Raw genomic sequence first — 19,081 nt, forward strand, 5'->3', positions numbered from 1 at the left:
GTGAACAAGAGAGAGACCTAATGAAAATAGCCTGTCGGTCTCCAGGACTGCAAACATGCACTGTGTGACCTGAAATTTCACATTAAAACGATCTGTCTAGAGGGCTTCTGGCTGAGAAGGCAGCAATAAAGGACAACGGTTTCATGTAACCTTCCTGCATCTGAGCCTGATATCACAGAGGCTCCAGAAGCACAGTCAGGGCTCTGCCAGTTGTTTAAGTTGCCTGGGAGGAGCAGGGGCTGAGCTCCATAATGGATCTTATTCCTGGTGTTTCTGCACTTTGGAGGGAAATGAGGATTTTTGAGGATGATCCTGATGTTGGTTTAAGCTAAAAAAAAAGGAGCTTGATGGTAGAAAACAGAATCTGGGAGCACAGAGCTCGCCCCATCCCAATGGTGATGGGAAACATTATGAAAACACAGCAGTGAGGCTGTGTCAGGGTCTCTAAAAAAGCAATGTGGTGTTCCCTATGGAAAAAACTCCCAATAATCTAAAAATTTGGAGTTGGGTTGTTGGGTTGTTTTGTTGGGTTTTTTGTGTTTTGTTTTGTTTTGTTTTGTGTTTTTGTAGAACAGGCCAAACAAGGCAGCCTATTTGTCTTTTCCATTCTTTGGTCCTTAGCAAGGTTGGGTCACCAGATGTCCCTTCCAGCCCTGAGAATTATGTGACTCTGTGGGTCTGTCCCTGCCTTAGGTGGCTCCTGTCCCCTTTGCCCATGAATCTGCTCCTGCCTTTCCAGGGTGTTTGGTCCTGGCTTGAAGTAGGAATGGGAAGCAATGGGAGGAATTGCTCTGAGGTGCTGTGGTGCAGTGAGGAGCCTGCATGCCAGCTCACATGATATTTAACTCCCAAAGACAAATGTGACCTGAAATGGGATCTCCCCTATTTATAGATAAGCAGCTTGAGCCCGTCCCACCTGTCTGGCTAAGAAAAATGAAATTTTGCTTTGCTTTTCCATGCTGTCTGTGTGGGTCCTGGCCCCTCACAGGCGCTGCCCATTGCCCTTCCCACAGCCTGACCTCCTCTGCCCCTTTGATCTGCAGGAAACCCATATTGTCCTTACACACACCAATTCCCTAGGAGAATTGTCATAAAAGGAAATAAAAAAGAGAGAAAAAAGAAAGCAGAAGCCCTCTCTGGCATTCCTGTTGGTTGGAGGCTCCCAGCAATCCAAGGTGCTGCTGCGTTGGCGGCGTGCGGCGGCATCAGGGAGCGAGCTCAGCGCACGCCGGCGCTGGAAGGCTCATAAATGTAATGAAGTCCCTGTGACACCTGCTCCTCTCCACACTTTAAACGGGAGCCATTGGTCCACAGGGAGCTGGGGCTTTAAAAATACAAATTATAGTAATTGTCTGCTGTGTTATTGGGAAGATTGTAATAAACGTGGAGCACAACACTGCCATGCCATGAGCTGAATGCTGACAGGGTGCATAAATTGCTCCAGGTTTTGATTCCTTTCACCCCCCCTTATTTTTTTTCTTTTTCTTCTTTCCTCTCCAACCCCCCCATGTAACAAATCATTGCATGTTAACATTGAATTTCTGGAAGGTGGCAGTGTGAAGGAGAGAGGTGCCTGGGGAAAACTTCATCCGTCCTCTGTGGGGTTTTTAGCTGTGATGCCCCAAGGGCTGGAGACCTTGGTCCCCTCTCGCTGCCTGCCCCAACAGCCTCCCTCCCTCTTTGCTGCTCCCAAACTTCAGGGAAAGCACCAAGCAGTGCCTCCTTTGAGGGTGAGGAGCCCTGGCCCTTCTGCTGGGAACTGAGAGCAGCATTCATCAAGATGTTTGTAGGGTGCATGTGGGGATTCAGCAGCACGTACCCCACCTGCACCATCCCTACTGCCAGGGGAGCAGCACGTGCTCTACCTGCATGTCCCTTCCTGCCCCTGGAGCAGAGAGAGCAGAGGTGGTGTCCCTGCTCTGTCAGAGGTGCTGGAGCCATGGGACCTCCTCATTTAGGAATGATGCAGGAGCTGGTTTGTTCCTTCTCTAACTGGACCTGCAGCGGATAATCAAAGAGAGTTGGTTTTATTATGTCAAATCCCACTTGCAAATGGTTCTTTCACCTCCTTTTCTCTCTCCTTGTAATCTCTGGAGGAAGCGTCCCATGTGGTAATGCTGCAGTAAAACCCAAATTATCTTCCCAACCTAGCAGGCTCTGACCCCCTGCCCTGCTCACACCCCCATCTTGCCATTCCCCCTTGGCATTTACTGCCAAACACTCCTGCCTGCAGAGAGAGCATCTGTGTCAAGGGTGACACAGAAAGCAGTTCTTTGACCACTTCAGCTGCTCCTTTGGCAACGTTAATGAAATCCCATTTATATCATTCCAGCCATGCCATGGAGGTCCCTGCTTTCCTGCTCCCACCTCCAGGCACTGCCTGGTTTCAAAGGTGCTGTACCCCAGAGGTGGTTGCACTTCAGACTTCTGCTACCTTGTGGCATGTGGTGATGTTTAATTAATATCCAGAACTTTGAAGTCCCCGATGTTACTTATTCATGCCCGTGTTCCCTGCAGACCTTGTGTTTGATGTCCACGTTGTGAGTTATTTAGATGCAGTCATCTTTGTGGCGAATTTAACCAGAGAGGAGAGGTTGTTCTTTAGGGCACTTGTGAAAAATTGCCCTTTTTCAGGCAGGACATCAGCTCAGACACATATTCAGAGATTTCTGATTCTGTGTTGGCATTCCACCCAGGTGCTCACAGCAGTTCTGTGCTGTAAATCCAGAGAAATCAGCTCTGCCCTTAGCAAGGGCTATCTCATGCACAGCCAACACATCTGGGTGTTTGTTCTTCTGTGCTACTCAACAGACAAAGTCCTTCCTGTGTCCCAGGATGTGGAAACTAATTTAAAATTGCTAAATCTGGGCACTGTGGGTTGAACAACAGCATTAAGGTAAGAAGCCTCCGTCTCAAAAACACGGGAAAGTTTTCCCAGCCACCCACAAAACCACAACCACACACCAGCTTGTCCTTTAATGATGATTTTCTGGTTACCTTTCAGTAATGATTTTTTTTCTTTCTGTTGCAGATGAGTTTAGAAAATGATGATAAGAGAGCACGCACGCGATCCAAGTCTATCCGAGGTGAGTGGGAGCGCTGGGCTGTGCAGACCTCAGCTCCCTGCACTTCCCTTGTTCCAAATAGGCTTTGGTTTTTCAAGTCCAGGCTTAACTCTTCAAGTTATGCTCACTACCCTTGCCCCAGCCCCAATGAAATTTGTCTAAAAAAAAATCAAAATTCCCAACCACAAAACTTTATAGGTCTTTTTGATATTTAACCCTCATCCTCTACACTCAGCTGAAGGAAAATAACAAGCAAATAAGGAATAAAAGCCCCCGTGCCTGCTTTGCTGTAGGGGATGGCAATCACTGGAGCTTCAGATCAGCTCCCAGGGCTTTCATCAGGCTCATTCTGCCAGCGGCTTTGAAGTCACACATCTGAGAGTGCCTGGCAGAAGTAGCTCATGCTGGAGAAGCAAATGGGCCATGCCCCGGCAGGGATGGGAGGACAAACAACTGGTTAATGAAAAGATTGATTGTGATTTATTTCTGGATAAAAAAAAAAAAAAAAGAAAGAAAACAAAAGAAGAACTGAAATTCTGTGCATGTTTTCTCTCTGGGAGAAGGTGAGAGGCTCTGATAGAGCCCAGGGTGTCACCTCAGGTAGTCCCATAGCATGGGTCATGGTTACAGACCAGCCTCTCTATATTTTGGTTCATTGTTGTGGCTGTAGATGTGACGAGTCACAAAGGTAGCTGGAAGTGAGGAACCAACAAGGTTGGAAAGGTGGGACGGCTGCAGGGACTGCAGCCTCATCCTACAGCTGGGCTGGGCCACCTTCCTTTTGTCCTCACCTTCCTTCCTTCTGCTCTTTACAGCATCTGCACTTTTAAAAACAAAACGAAACCCAGATGTTGCCAGCTGTGTTGAGCTGAGCTTGAATATTTGGATTTCATTGCTTTGTTGCACATACACAAAGGTGCTCGTTCAGGTTGCAAATGAGACTGCCCTGATTCTATTTATTTTCTCACACCCTGCCTTTTCCACACTTGAATCTGGGTTTCTCGATGTGAAAAGGTAATTTATTGCCTGCACCCTGGGACTCGTCACTGCCTCCAGTTTGTTGAAGCTTGTGAGTCATCCCAATGGGAACTGGATCCCAGGAAACCCAATTAGCTCAAACAAATTGAGCAAACGTGTTATGGTTTTTAGCCTGGGCAAATTTAGACTTGTGCTGAGGGATTTTTTTTTTTCCTCTTGATTATTTGGATTCCTGGCTGGATGTAAGGTTTCAGCTGTGATGTGAGGTTGTTGTATGTTCTTGTTGTGAGCAGTGAGAAGCCCTATTATTCACAAGTGGGGAATAATCCCTAAAAATCCCCCAAACCCTTGTTTACCCTATACCCCAAGTAACAAATCCCCACCGTATGTCCGAGCATTGGCAGGGACTCCTGTGTAGGAATGTGCCCCCTATGGACAGAGTGACAGAACTTTCCTGTGTCCCCCAAAAAGGAAAAAGCCCAGAATTTTCTCCCAATGATCAGGAAGGAAAATCACCGATAGGACATTGGGGACTTCACCCTGGGCCATTTAGTAGAAAAAGACAGAACAAAGAAGCCAAATCGCTTTTGTGAGGTGTTTTACCAGGAGCACAAACCTGTTGCACCTGGCTCGGTTTTGTGTTTGTTATTTTGCCTTTTATTAAACCTTTTTTGCTCCTGATGCTGTCCTGTCACATAAGCCTCCTGCTCCTTTTGTGCCTTCCAATGAATGCTGAGGGTATAATGTTTGGGTGTTGAGAGCTTATCAGATCAGCTCAAAACCCCAGGCAAAAATGTTATACTCCTGCATCAGTCGGATGGGACAGGGAGAGGAGAAAGATGCTGGTGTTATAGGGGTGAATGTGGCCATTGCAGGAAAGCAGTTGTGAAGCGTGAAAGAAGAAATTGATGAGTAGCTTTAAAGGGAAAAAAAAAAAGAAAAGAGATGAAGGCATTAGAAAACTCAGCCTTTATTTAGAAGTGTTTGAGTTACATGCATGCATGTCAGAATAGTTCCACTGACTTCAAAGTCATCACGGATTCAAAGAACAGAGGTAGTCCCTGATGCTGCCAGTGTGCACTCACCTGCTTGAAAATCAGCACAGGCGTGAGGATTTACAAGGCAGGATTATAATTTGCTACAGGCTGGCATGCAACAAAGGACAGCAGGATGCATTGGCCCTTTCTTACCCAAATGGGATGTCCAGGGAGGAAACAGAAACCCAGCTGGCAGGAGAGCTTCAGTCTCGGGGGGCTGGGCACCTCTGGTTTGTTTCTGACCTTGTGTTTGTTTCCATTGCTGCATCCTGCCCCTTGCCCAGTGCCCACGGAGCTCATCGGCCAGGAGGTGAGGTAAGGACCCTGCTCATCCTTGGCCATGGGAGGGATGGGGGGGCACATGGTGGGACTGGCTTGAGAGAAGCCCCTCAGCTGGGAAACCTGGGTGAGGGGAGCAAACCCATGGGACTAATGGGGTCTTGCTCGGGGGTTTCTATTGGTGGTTGTGTTCAAGTCCTCAGGGTACCACTAGACAGCACTCAGGGGAATCACAAGAGTTAAAGAAATAAACTGCAGCTCTGGATGAATGACATTAGACTGGAGACCCTCCAGCCATCTGCTGTCCCACCCCAAATCTAAACCCAGTCAAATCTAATGCCCAGGGTTTGTGTTTCAGGATCATTGGGAACACCATCCTACTAACCAGAGGTTTTTTCCACGTATTTGTCACATCAATTCTGGGTGCTGGATGCCCCTTCAGCCCCTCTGTCCTTCTCTCAGTCACCGAGCTCCTGTTGTCACTAATTTAGCCGTGCTGGGATGCCAACAGCAGCAGCCAAAAGAGCAGGAGCAGAGCCTGTGCAGCCCTCCAGAGCTTCTCAATAGATGTCACAGCCTCCCCCACCTGCAAGCTGCCACTAAACCTTGCACAGGGGCTTGTGCCAGGGGTAGGAGCCTTTAACCTGGACAGGCCCTAAGAGCAGGGGCTGCCTCTCCCTGCAGCCTCCCGCGTGTGTCAAAGAGTAATTGCACCTGAACCAACCCAATTTCAGAGCATTTTGCTCCTCCACTCTCGGATTACTCTGGAGAGCCGGGAGGAGCCAGCGCTGGGCATGCCCCTTCTCCAACTTTTATTGCTGAACACTTGAGTGGAGGTGGTAATTGGAGCAGGTGACATATCTAAGGGGCAGGACAGAGTGCTCCACAAAGCCATCTCTGCAGCTGTCACCTAATTGCCTGAATAACTGGACGATTAATCGACTAATTGGAAGCAGGGCATCGTCTGCATAACAATAAGAAGCCCTTTTGTCAAGCAGATGAAGGCAGCGGAGAGGGGGGGAGCTGCTCGACGTGGTGGCTCTTGAGGGATGGAGAGCAGCTTTAATAGACCTCGAAGCCCGTTTTCCCTTTCGGGACTCGTGCCAAAATACACGAAAATTCCCCAACGGAGAGTGGGGAGGGAAAGCCTGGCCCAGAGCATGTAGAGCATCACCTTTGTGCTGGTGCTTTTTAAAGGCATTAAATCAACAAAGTGAAGCCAGAAACATCCCAAATCGACACCTGCTTCAGCAAACCTCTATGCTGGACCACTTGTCTCTTTCCTACATACTTTGTATTGCAGGCTTCATTAAACCACATTAAAAATGGGGTGATGGGTAATCTGCTTTAATTGAAACAGGAAAACTTACAAAAGCCTGTAACATCTTCATCAGAGCTGCTCCTGTTTGCCATTGAATGAGGCCTTTTTCAGGCAAGTCACTGGTGACATAAACACTGCTCTGTCTTTTGGTGTGCAGTCACTGAAAGCGTGGCTGGGGCTGCTTGGGACAGAGCAGCCTCAGTCAGGCCTGAGGACAATTAAAATTAAATAGACTTTTAGATCATAAGCAGCAAAGAGGGAAGCTCCCTGTAGCAACTGCACACATTAGTGGGATGAGATCTTGTTCTCTCTGACCTCGAGCGTCCTGCTGCAGAAGGGACACCGTGCTGCCAGAACAGACCCCAGGTGTGGTGGGGCTGGGGCTGCGTGTGGATGCCAGAAGAGCCGGGAGCCATCCCACAAGAGATGGCACTGGAGGATGTGCAGCATCACGGGTTCAAGCCAGGTCACAAGCAAAGGGGACAGCAGGAAGGGAGGACTTATCTGGAGGAGCCATGAGGGGCAGCTTCCACCTCCCCAGAGCACTGCGGGGGATGTGGTGCCACAAATTGCCCTCTCAGCATTTGCTTTGCTAACCTTAAGCCAGTTCAGTCGCCCTGAAGGAAGGATTCCTACTTCCTGACAGCTCAGCAGTCCTGTCCTGCCCCAGTTTTGGGTTTTTGAATTTTGAATTATAGTTTTTGAACACAAAGACCTGACTTGTATTCTAGGGAGTCGAACCATTAATAACCTGCCAGTGTTCCCAGAGCTGCTGCACCCATTAGTGCAGCCAGACCCTCTGTGTCCTCAGCTTTCTGCAAGGGCTGAGCTCTGCTGAGAGCAAAACTCTGAGTCCCTAAAGCCTGACTTGGCACTTGGTACTATTTAATGTGGTCCCATGTCTTTTACTCCGAGAACAACAGGCTGGCCAGATCCCCTCTGGGCTGGTGATGCCTTCTCCCTTTGCACTGTCATCAGGAGATTTCATTAGCGCTTCCAGCTTCCCAGGCTGAGGGTGATACAGTGCTAAATGAGGTTATTAATCCTACACGACTCCAGAATTCCTCAGACATCAGGCAAGTCACTTGGGCATCCTATAATCAATGCCATAATCTGGTTTTGCCAGAAAATGTTTGCTTTAATGCTTCTTATCTGGAGCCCTTACAGCTCCTGAAGCTGGGACTAATTACCCCTGCAGGGGAGACGTGTGGTCCCGTGTGAGGGATGCTCAAGTGAAGGCAGCAGTGGCTGTGAGCAGGCTCAGAGCTCCCTGCCAGCCTTTAACTCATCCTCTTCTGCAGAACAGCAAGAAAAAATTGCAGGGATTTAGGAGATCTCGTCACCTAAATGCCATCCATTCCCCCAAAAGTGAGGTTTTGAGGATTTTAGTCCTGGGGATCTCCATCCAATGTGTCTGGCTAAAACCTCCCTGATAAAGTCCCAGGCTGCTCTTCCCCAAAACACACATATTTCTCACTGTAAGTGGCCCCAGTTCCCTGACAAGCCACCAGATAAGGGAAAATCCCATGTTTTCCTCCTGAGAAAAAGAAAACTGGAGAGTAGCAGCAGGGAGGCAGAGTGCAGTAGCTGTCTGCCTTTAAAAGCTTGCTCTCACACATGCAAATCTTTAATTAAACATACTCATAAAACTATAGCAAACTGTTCATCTAATTAAATGGGGTGAGTAATTTCATTAATTTTTAGCAAGCTGCAAGGCTGCTCTCCTGCCCTCCTCCCTTGGAATTCAAAGGGACAAACGGAACCATTTGAAGGAAATTAACTTCCTGTTTGCAGTCAGCTTGTTCCTTGGGCACAGGGCCTGTTTAACTGACTGTAGGTGATACAATCCTAATTAATTCTCCGAGTTCTCTTGCTGTTCCTGATGGTTGTTTGTTTCCCTCCCAAGCTGTCCAACCCCAGGCTGTAACGGCTCAGGACATATCCGTGGGAAGTATGCCAGACACAGAAGGTGAGCTGGGGTTGGAGGTAGAGGGGATGGAAAAATGTGAGCAACAAGGCCAAAGACAGGCTTTCACTGGAGAGAGTCTAGTTCAGAGCAGCAGCCTAACTTGCTGCCCCAAATCTTCTTGTTTCTGGCTCTCCACCAGTCCCCAAGGGATCCTGGGGGGATCTGCTTCTCCAAACTCATAGCAGCCTGCCTGTAGACCCCAAACTTGGCCACAAGTGCCAGACTCAGCTGTCTGGGGTTGGTGGGAGCTGCTGATGGGCAGAGATTTTGGTCTGCCTGTGCCTCTATGGATGGGGAAGGCAAATGAGAATACATTGGCTACCTTGGAGGTCATGCAAGCCTTAACTGAGGGTTTTCATCACCCCATGAACTGTGAAATTGGAGCAGTTGGTGGATGTGTCCCAGGGGCTGGTTCTGCACCCTGTGCCTGGTTTTATGGTGCCCATCACCAACATTAGTCCTGGGATGCCACATCCCAGCATTTGTGTGCTGATTTCTGGAAAAAGAGTTGATGTAGTTGCACAAAGTCAAGGTCTAAGAGCACATCTGGCCACAGAGGTTAAACCAGCTAAAAATCTGGGGTGATGGATGACTCTTTTGGTACTATTTGTCCCACTTACATTTGCCTAACTGGCTGGGATGAGGTAGGCAGGCCTCTCTCACTCAGCAATGCCTCCTCTCTGCTCCTTCATCCCACCTGCAGTTTACAAAGCTGCCCTCTAGCCAAGAAGAGGAAACTTCAGGATGCTGAGGCCGAACACCTGGTGTCCAAGAGGAAATCCCATCCGCTCAAACTGGCCTTGGATGAAGGCTACAACGTCGACAGCGACGGCAGCGAGGAGGCCGAGGCCAAGGAGGAGTCCGGCTCCGACGAGTCGGAGGGGATGCTGGAGGAGGACGAGGCAGAGGCGATGGAGCAGGAGGAGACCCGCAGCCCCGAGGCAGCAGAAGGTGCTTTATCATTATTGATAATGCAGAGCTGTGCTCTGCAGATGAATAAAGGGCAGAGAGGGTTAACAGCCAGGAGTTACAGCTCCTCTGGATTTTGTACAGGATGGGTCCCTCAGTTCCTGGGGGGACCTGTTGTTGGGCAGAAGCACAATGGAAATGCCTGGTTAAGCTGAGAAGGCAGAGTGCCTTCAGTGTTTTAAAAGTGAGAGCTTTTCCTTCAGGGATGCTCCCTAGGGAAGGATCCATGGAAAGCACAGAGGAGATTGCTGTGTAGTGGGGGAGGCAGCCAGGGTCCCACACAGGTGCCATGAGGGGCTCAGCAGGATCCTCCTCCCTGGACAGATCTGGCCAGTATTCAAGAGCAGAGGAAAAAGAGGAAAAGAGCAGGAAAAAGACATGGAGAAGGACGTGGATTTTCAGCTGAGGTCCTGACACTGCCTTGCTCACTGGTTTGGAGCCCTGGCCTGGGGAGCACAGGCAGCAGGGGTGGCAGTAGGAAGATTGTGAATCTGAGACCCATGTGAAAATCCTCTTTCCACTTGCCATTCCCAAATTCAATAAATTAGGATGCTCTAGAGGTGGAACTTCCAGGTTCTCGTTTCAATTAAATTTATGTGCAACAAAGCTGTATTTTATGAGTCTGTATAATTACTTTCTTTGCCTCCTTTTTTATTCCCTCTTCTTCTCTTTTCCCCATCCTTTCCTCTTTTACTCCTTTCTTCTTTTTCCTCCTTTTCTCATTTCCTCCCTTTTTTTTTTTTTGGTTCTTTTCCATCTTTTCCTTCTTTTTCCCTTCTTCTTTCTATTCCTTCCTTCCCCTCTTCAGAGAGAAGCCCAGCAAAATCAACCCACTACGGACAAAACACAGCAACAAGTACATCTGGGCCCAGCAAGGCCAACTACAGCAGCTACCAAGAAATAATCGCCAACTCTCTCCTAAACTTAGGCCAAATAGCAGAGGAAACCCTCGCCATCGAAGGGCAGCTGCCTGAAGCAGAGCTGCAGGGCTCCAAGCCAGCATCCAACGTCGTGCATTTGGTCCATGAGGATGCAGGAGAGGAGTTGGTGGAGGAGGAGTGCGACAAGGAGATCATCATCCAGACGGAGGACGCGGAGGAGGTCATTGAGGTCACCAGCGAGCGCAGCAGCGAGTTGTGTCCAGAGCCCCGGGACGACACCAACGGAGAGGAGTCCTGCAAGCTGGAAAAGGCTGAAGCAGAAGAAGAGGATGAGGAGGATGATGATGAGGAGGATGATGAGGAGGAGGAAGAGGAGGAAGAAGATGAGGAGGAGGAGGAGGAAGAGGAAGAAGAGGAGGAGGAAGAGGAGGAGGAGATGGCTCCTGAAGTGATCTGCGAGGAAGCTCCTCACACTTCTCAGGACCCCCAGAAAAGCCACTGTGAAGGGCAGTTCAGCCCCAAGCCCGAGTACTCGGTCATCGTGGAGGTCCGGTCGGACGATGACAAGGACGACGATGCCCGCTCCCAGAAATCAGCCGTGACCGATGAGTCGGAGATGTACGACATGATGACCAGGGGCAACCTGGGGCTGCTGGAACAAGCCATTGCCCTGAAAGCCGAGCAGGTGAAAATCGTGCGGGAGCCCAGCCGGCTGCCAGGAGAGCACGTGAAGCACTTCCAGGCGGAGGACAAACAGAACAAACCGCTGGACAGCATCCGGAAGAGCTACTACGGCAAAGGTACGGGACCAACCTTTGGGTATTTCCCTCCTTCCCATCCCTGGTGGAAGAGCTGAGCTTGTCTGCTCAGCATGGACCATTTGGCTGATGTGGGGGGAGTTCACAGCCCACAGGGGGAATTCAACCACAAATCCTCAGTGCTCAAAGGGATGGGGACATCCTTGAGTTCAACAGTGAATGCATAAAATGATGGTGTCCTCTACACCGCCACGAGGGTTCCTCCCTCTGAGTAGATGAATTGCTTGGCTAAATTGTCAGTTAACCTTGAAAATTTCAGCCTGAGCAGAAGGGCTGGTTTAAAATCCAAGTGGGTTTTAAAGTAGTGGTAGGAGTCTGACCACAGAAACATGAGGGCAGGGACTTCAGCATCCTCCTAGCTCAGAGCCAGGCTGCCTGCTCAGTCGCTGTGAGTGTCTCCATGCTGTGAGCTGTGTCAGTTCCTAAAATCACTTTGCCAATTTCAATTTTTGAGACTTCCAGTGTTATGCTTCCAACTCCAGGAAAAAAACCTCCAACCCCAAAGGTTTCCCCCTGCTTGATTGGAAAGGCAGTGAGAAGAATCCTCAGCACCTTCCACTTCTTCCCCTCCAAATTCACTAACCTGCTTCCCTCTGCCCTTTCCCCACAATCCTTAGATCCTTCAAGACCTGAGAAGCGAGAAATCAAATGTCCAACTCCTGGCTGTGATGGGACTGGACACGTCACGGGACTTTACCCCCACCATCGCAGCCTCTCCGGCTGTCCGCACAAAGACAGGATCCCCCCCGAGAGTGAGTACATGGTGGGATACCAAGGGCTGCTTCAATTAGTCTGGAGCCTAATTTTCTTGGGAGAATTTCTCAAATGGTATGGATTGTATGACCGAGTCCCTAGACCAAGCATGATGTTATTCCTTGGAGTTTAACAACAGGTTTTGGCGTGGGATGGTGCTTTTCCAAGTTGATCCTGGATGCTGTTATCCACCAAAGTGTTATCGCTAATCACAGGAAACATGACGGGGATTTACTTGGAAGTCCTGTCCTTCTTAAAGGATTTTTAGCACCATCCTGTGGAGAATGAGATCCCTTCTCTGAAAATCAAAGAGGGGCTTTAAAAACACCTGCCCATCTCCAGAGATGTGTTAAGCAGTGCCCACCTTTACACTGGAAGTTGCGTATTTTTCCTTACTTGGAACCTCATGTTGGGAAAAAAGGGATATTATTCTACCTTGCTGTGCAAATATTTGCCATGCAGGAAAGAAGAAGAGTGATGAATGATTCAGGATGTGGAGGATTGCTGAGTCTCCTGTGCCCTAATCTCTCCAGAATTCCCAAAAGGCCATACCAAGATTCATCTATTCTACAAAAAATATTTATCATCCTCATAACAGATTTTTTGTATATACATATGCACAGAGAGAGACTGTATTTCCACCTCTCTACCAGCATCCTAAATAGCTTTCCCTATATAGATACATAAAAATCAATGTTGTATGTTTATGATAATGGCATAATAGACCAAAAGAAAGAGGAGCCCTTCCTTATCAGTAATTTCAAAGGTTGCAGAACCTGACATAAACACAGAACTGGAAGAAACAAGGAGAAAGGACAGTTATCTTCACAGGCTGGAATGCAAGCAAAAATATTAATAAATAAATAACACAAGCCGTGGGCTTTAGAAAAGCTTGCAGATCAAATTATTTTCTTTACTTTTAAGGTCAGCGCTGCAGGAAGCAATAATCCTGAAGATTAAAAATAAAAAAAAAAAATCAGACAAAGACTAGTCCTAAGGATAAAAGCAGAGCTACAACTTCAATCACTTAAAACTACCTGAAACTGGAGACCCGGTTCCAAAACAGGGGTGGGGAGGAGGGACCTGGGTGGGGGAAACTGGATTGCAATCAGAAAATGGGGAGAAAGCCCAGGCTGTGTGCAGAGATGCTAACCTAGTGCTGACCTGGTCACTGCTGCCTTGAAAATATTTTCTTTTTTTCCTCTGCAAACTCTAATTACAGCATTTCACATTCCCTGATTTCTAGGAAACCAGCGTACAAGGCTTGATGATTTTCTCTTTTTTTTTTTCTTCCTCTCTGATTTTTATTAAGTTGTTTTTCTTTCCCTTCCCTTCTCCCCTTCCCCTTCTTGCTCCCAAGTCCTGGCGATGCACGAGAACGTGTTGAAATGCCCCACACCCGGGTGCACAGGACAGGGTCACGTCAACAGCAACCGCAACACGCACAGGAGGTACCGGCTTTGGCTTCTTCTTCCACAGGCATGGGGTGACAGGATGGGGGAATGGCTTCAAAATGACACAGGACAGGGTTAGATTGGAAGAAATTCTTCCCTGTCAGAGTGGTGAGGCCCTGGCACAGGTTTCTCCATCCTTGGAAGTGTTCAAGGCTGGGTTGGACAGGGCTTGGAGCATCCTGGGATAGTGGAAGGTGTCCCTGTTCATGGCAGGGGGGTTGGAATGAGTTGAGCTTTAAAGCACTTTCCAACCCAAATCATTCTATATCATTCCATGATTTTGTGCTGATGAGGTGCAAGGTGAATTTGTCTTGTTTATTGAACTTGTTCAGAGTGCAGAAAGCAAACACTTTTCTCACAGGCTTAGTGTAGATCTGGGTCCATGAAATGAAGGTTACTGTGCTCATTCCTCATGTTTGGTTTCCTTCTCTTTCTTCTCCTTCAAAAAACCCCCCAACCAACTCCCACAGTTTATCTGGGTGCCCCATTGCTGCTGCTGAGAAATTAGCCAAATCACATGAAAAGCAACAAACCCAGTCTGGTGATCCTGCGAAGACCAGCTCCAATTCTGACCGGATACTCAGGTAAGGGGGACAGGAAGGCTCAGCTCCACGTCCCCACACTGCCCCAGCCCTCTGTGCCCTGCCACGCTCCAGGAACAGCAGCCATGGCTCCAGCTGTATTTTGATACTGCTGAATCCTGTTATTATGATCATAGGTCTCGCCAAGGTGGGGAGATATTTAATTGATGATCCCAGGGAGAGCATTGAGGACAATGAATTGCTTCTGTAGCATCAATTAATGCTGAGGCTACAGGCCAAAGGGTTTTAGCAGTGCAGCAGAAGGCACTTGTGCCGATTGCTCTGCAGTAGAAACTGCCAGCGAGGGCTGGTTATTATATCAGAATTATAAGAAGGGTGGGCTCAAGGAGGGGGGAGGAGGAAGAGGAGGAGATTTAGGCTACACACAGATCACTCCATGGCAGTTGTGCATTAAAGTCCACCTGCTTTTCTCCCTTAGCCCGCAGGTTTCAGAGGAGAGGAACCTGCTGCTCGTTTCCAAACCAGTCACATTAATTTTGATACTTTGCCCGTCTCTCTCTTCCCGGGAGAAAGGGCTGTCTCCCATTAAGGATGTCCCTGATAGATGCTGGCTTCCGTAGCTGATGTGATTCATGAGGCTACAGATGGATTGGAATACGGTTGGTTATTTTGCAACGAGAGCAGGATAAAAACCGCGATGTGAGCCCTGAGCAGCCCTCCCACAAAGGCATCGAGCTCTGATTCATTTATTTATTTGCTCCCCAGGACTGCTGGGCACCCTGGTGCTCCAGCTCTCGCTACTTTGGAAAGGCCATTTAGAGTGATTACTTATTTATTTGCAGCAGAGCCCGCGCAGAGCGCTCTGAGCGCATCACGAGGACGGTCCATGCTCCAAGGAGCTCCCGCTCCGAGGACTCTCTGGTGGAAAGAGGTCACGGGAAGGAGAATAACAATAGGCCATTTATATACAATTTATATGCAAGACAAATTGATTCATGATAGGCAGCCCCGTAGCAGCGGGTCTCTAGGAGGGGCTGAGGCAGGGGAGAGGCCCTGGTGCCTCTGCAGTGAACCTGCAGCAGGGAGCCGAGCTGAACCGGGGTCCTCATGCCTTTGTGTGCCCCCTGTGTCATGGGTACTATGAGGGAGTTATTGCCCAGGTTTGCTCTCTTCTGGAAAATTCTGCCACGCCATGACAGCCTGTAAGAACATTGTGCTGAATGAGGTTGACAACTCAATGTTTTGCTTAAAAAGACAGGAAAAAAAAATGACGGTAAAAAAGGATAGAAAAAATAAAACTGGTGTCTGAGAGATCCAAATCAGATGCGGACTTGCTGAGGGACAGCAAAAGGGCTGTCACTGCCTCCTCGTCCCCAGGAAGCCTTTAGGAAGAAGGTGCAGCTGTGCCCCCATTGTGTCTGGTCCCCTCTCAACAGTCACCTAAAACAGAAATAATTGCTATTCGTTGTTTCATCCTCAGGCCTATGTGCTTTGTGAAGCAACTGGAGATCCCTCAGTATGGAAGCTACAGGCCCAACATGGTCCCAGCAACCCCCCGGGCCAACTTGGCCAAGGAGCTGGAGAAGTACTCCAAGGTCACCTTCGATTATGCAAGTTTTGATGCTCAGGTTTTTGGCAAACGCATGCTTGCCCCAAAGATTCAGACTAGCGAAACCTCACCTAAAGCCTTTAAATGTAAGTTGGGAGCAGGGATGGACTTGGTTTTTGCATTTTCTGCTTTTCTCAGAACGTTGTGAAGCTCTTGTGATTATGGTTTGGGGTGATGGGAGACTCTTGGGGCTGAGCTGCTGGACCCTCCTGGGATGGGGAGAGTGAGGTGGGTCCCAAGGTGGGCGCCTTTGATGGTGAGGGGAGTCCATGGCTGCTGGGAAAGCTTTGTTTTGAAGAGAGTCTCTTTGGCTTTGGCTTTGGGAAGAACTGTGGTGGGAACATTAGGCTGAGTGATGTCTCGAGGTACGATAAGTTACACAGTTGTCCTCAGTTGGTCCCCATTGCTTGCAGCTCATATCTATTGATCTGGCTTTCCTCATCTAGCTAAATGGATTACAGTTTTCTTCTATTCCATCTTATATATGACCCACTCCCCCCATTTGTCTTCCCTGCTGTGCTCTGCTCTCCAGCTCTACCTATCGATCACCCACCTTTATCTTCCAGCTCTTTCCTATCGTAGCTACCCACCTCTGCTCTGTTCTGAGGACTTTGCACTGGTTATAACTCTGGGTGAAAATGAAATGGCTGAATAAACCCTGAGGGGTCGGGCTGCCAAAGGCAAGCATGGGGACACAGCCCTTGCAAATGTCTTACTTGACATGAGCTGCGCTCCTCAAGACATTTTTTTGAGGGGCAAAAGAAAATATTTAGGAGCCCATTTTGTAGAAGTCAGTGGCCTCAAGAGGGCTTTCTGTCTGGCTAATCCCACCTCCACAATCCTGTTTAATCCTGATGCAGCTGCTCTCTAAAAAGTGCTCGTACTACTTGAAAGCATCCCGGTTGTTGCACTACAATGGGAGCGCTCTTTATTACAGTACTAAATCTGTACAGGATCAGACAATGAAATTGGATGGAGGCCAGAGAGCACAACTGCCACTGTCATCCCGGGTTAGGGCTGATGGAAAAGTAATTTGTTTCCCAGTACAAGTGATTCTCTCGCTGAATAGATTGTGTTATTTGCAATATTAGCAAAGAATTTTCAGGGTAATTGTACTGACAAAAATAATTCCAGCAGACCCACTAGGATAATCCTTTCTATTTTTTCTCATCACTTATTTCACTAATTTGCTGATTGCGAGTCTATTAGTGCTAGAAATACTTATGAAATGGAAAAGCATCGCTGAGCCTACGGTGTGAAATTGAAATTGGCATCTCCCGATCCTGGATATTGTCAGGTTGGGTTGGCAAATACTCGCACCCCGCCTCGAAGACATGGATTAAACCGGACAGGAAAACAAGCAGCCAGACACAAGAATAACCATGTGGGCAAACCTCCAATGAGTTAATCAAAGCGACAGGATGAATATGATTGCCAATCATAGCAGGGAAATCTGCTCCTTTCACTGAGAACTTATTTTAAAGAGATCTTCATCCAGAGGGATTTATATTCCCCCGCATGTGTGTGCGTAACTCCCATTAATGTCAATACGCATTATATACGCACGCAACGAGGAAGAAAGCAGGGCTGGGGAAGATTAGTATTTTATAGTGTCTTATATTACAAGTTTGTAATGGGAATAATGAAATCACTTTGCTCCGTGGCTGCATCAACTGAGGCTGGCTTTGTTTTGCCATGATCAGGCCAAAGCTTATGAGTCTTCCCTGGGTAAGCCTCGCACTAAAGTGGGAATGGTTTCCCCCAGAAAGAGCATGGTGGAATGAATTAGGAATTTGAAGATTTTGATAATTGATTCAGAATACAATCCTGTGACTGTTCTAAATCAGATGATCTCCTGTTTGCACCCAATGAAACTACTGAGGGCCCCTAAATGGGATCAGCTTCAAGTTTTATTAACAGGGAATTATTAGTTGTTATTATTAGGGAAAGTTTTATTGTGAGTCCACCCTGAGAAATATTTTCATTTCACAGGTTATGAAGAGAAATTGCATCTCCAGGCTGGTTTGCTGCTGCTGTGACATAAAGAAGCAGAGCAGCAGCGTGGCTATGTACAGCTGTGCAATAAATCCTGTTACTCTGGCATATTTAAGTGATATGTCAGCTGTCAGAAAATCCATATTTCACTACTGTCATCCTTGGAAGCTCATATTTTATGACCGTGTGTTTTCTATTAATGTAATTTTATAAATTTAAAGTTTTCAAACACGCTGCTAGAAATCGCCCTGTAAGGCAGCCCTGCAGATAAGTTATGGACAGAGAGAGAACAATAAAAAATGAGTCAGGAAGCTTCTCTAAGCTTTCTCCTTTAACTGCTTCCACCGAGGAGCAGCTCTAATGAAGAAAAGCACTTGTGTTTCGGGTATTTATGGCAGAGTCAGTTAATGAATTAACCTTTCACACCAAGCACAAGCTGCAGCCAGCACTGCTCCTGTTGCAAGTCCCAGCCAACAAACCAGCCCCTGGATTGGGAATAACCCCAGGAACTGTGCATACATTAACTGTGTCACACTGACTTAACCTTCCCCTTCTGCTCATGCCGCTTATACATTAGCCGTGTGTTGTTCCTTCTCTTTTTATTCCAGCCAAACCTTTTCCAAAGGCCTCTTCCCCCAGCCACAGCCCCTCCAGCAGTTACGTGAAGAGCACTTCATCTTCCTCCACAGGCTTCGACTACTCCCACGACGCTGAGGCTGCGCACATGGCAGCCACTGCCATCCTCAACCTCTCCACCCGCTGCTGGGAGATGCCCGAGAATCTCAGCACCAAGCAGCAAGAGGCCCCTAGCAAGGTGGGGGAATGTGGCCAGGGACCACTGCCCCGAGGTCAAACTTGAAATTCAGGATGGGAGAGACACCTTGGTTTACCCTTCCTTTCATTTTGTTTTTTTTAAATATGGAGGCAATGCAGGCACTCATCCAAAATCACCCTTTATGCTCCTCACTTTGGGTTTGGAGGAGGGAATCTTGGCTTTTTGAGTGGTGTGGAGGTGCCTCATGGTTCAAATTTCCCGTGTGAAACAAGCATCAATCCCAAGTCTTGGGCTGAGACTGGATATTAGGAAATATTTATGATTTATGATGGTCAAGCCCTGGAACTGGCTGTCCAGGGCAGTGGTGGAGTCACCATCCCTGAAGGGATTTAAAGGACATGTGGATGTGGCACTTGGGGACACGGTTTAGTGGTGGGCTTGGCAGTGCCGGGTGAATGTTTGGGCTTGATGGTCTCAGAAAGCTTTTCCAACCCAAACAATTCTGTAATTCCATGATTCTCTGAGCCGGTTTCAATCGTTCCCTGATCTGTATCTGATGCCATTTGAAGTTCCCCAATTGCGTCCAGTCTGATCTCCAGCTGTTTTTCAGAGGAACACAGGTTTTCCCAAAGTCCC

At 48.1% G+C, this 19,081-nt stretch overlaps 1 protein-coding gene across 7 annotated transcripts in view; it reads left to right on the top strand.

The window, feature by feature from the left end:
- The window catches only part of MYT1 (myelin transcription factor 1), a 64,929-nt gene that overhangs the window by 26,536 nt on the left and 19,312 nt on the right, over nucleotides 1-19,081 (top strand). For 6 of the 7 annotated variants that reach the window (XM_038159167.1, XM_038159171.1, XM_038159169.1 and 3 more), the window contains 10 exons: nucleotides 3,032-3,086; nucleotides 5,365-5,395; nucleotides 8,587-8,649; nucleotides 9,353-9,600; nucleotides 10,427-11,299; nucleotides 11,935-12,069; nucleotides 13,431-13,521; nucleotides 13,995-14,108; nucleotides 15,547-15,761; nucleotides 18,279-18,484. In XM_038159167.1, coding sequence (XP_038015095.1) covers nucleotides 3,032-3,086; nucleotides 5,365-5,395; nucleotides 8,587-8,649; nucleotides 9,353-9,600; nucleotides 10,427-11,299; nucleotides 11,935-12,069; nucleotides 13,431-13,521; nucleotides 13,995-14,108; nucleotides 15,547-15,761; nucleotides 18,279-18,484 — 2,031 coding nt within the window. The remainder of the gene's footprint in view (nucleotides 1-3,031; nucleotides 3,087-5,364; nucleotides 5,396-8,586; nucleotides 8,650-9,352; nucleotides 9,601-10,426; nucleotides 11,300-11,934; nucleotides 12,070-13,430; nucleotides 13,522-13,994; nucleotides 14,109-15,546; nucleotides 15,762-18,278; nucleotides 18,485-19,081) is intronic. The other variant, XM_038159168.1, reaches the window with a different exon arrangement.

This window comes from Motacilla alba, chromosome 20 (genome assembly GCF_015832195.1).
Source record: "Motacilla alba alba isolate MOTALB_02 chromosome 20, Motacilla_alba_V1.0_pri, whole genome shotgun sequence".
In the NCBI taxonomy this organism is placed as follows: Eukaryota; Metazoa; Chordata; class Aves; order Passeriformes; family Motacillidae; genus Motacilla; species Motacilla alba.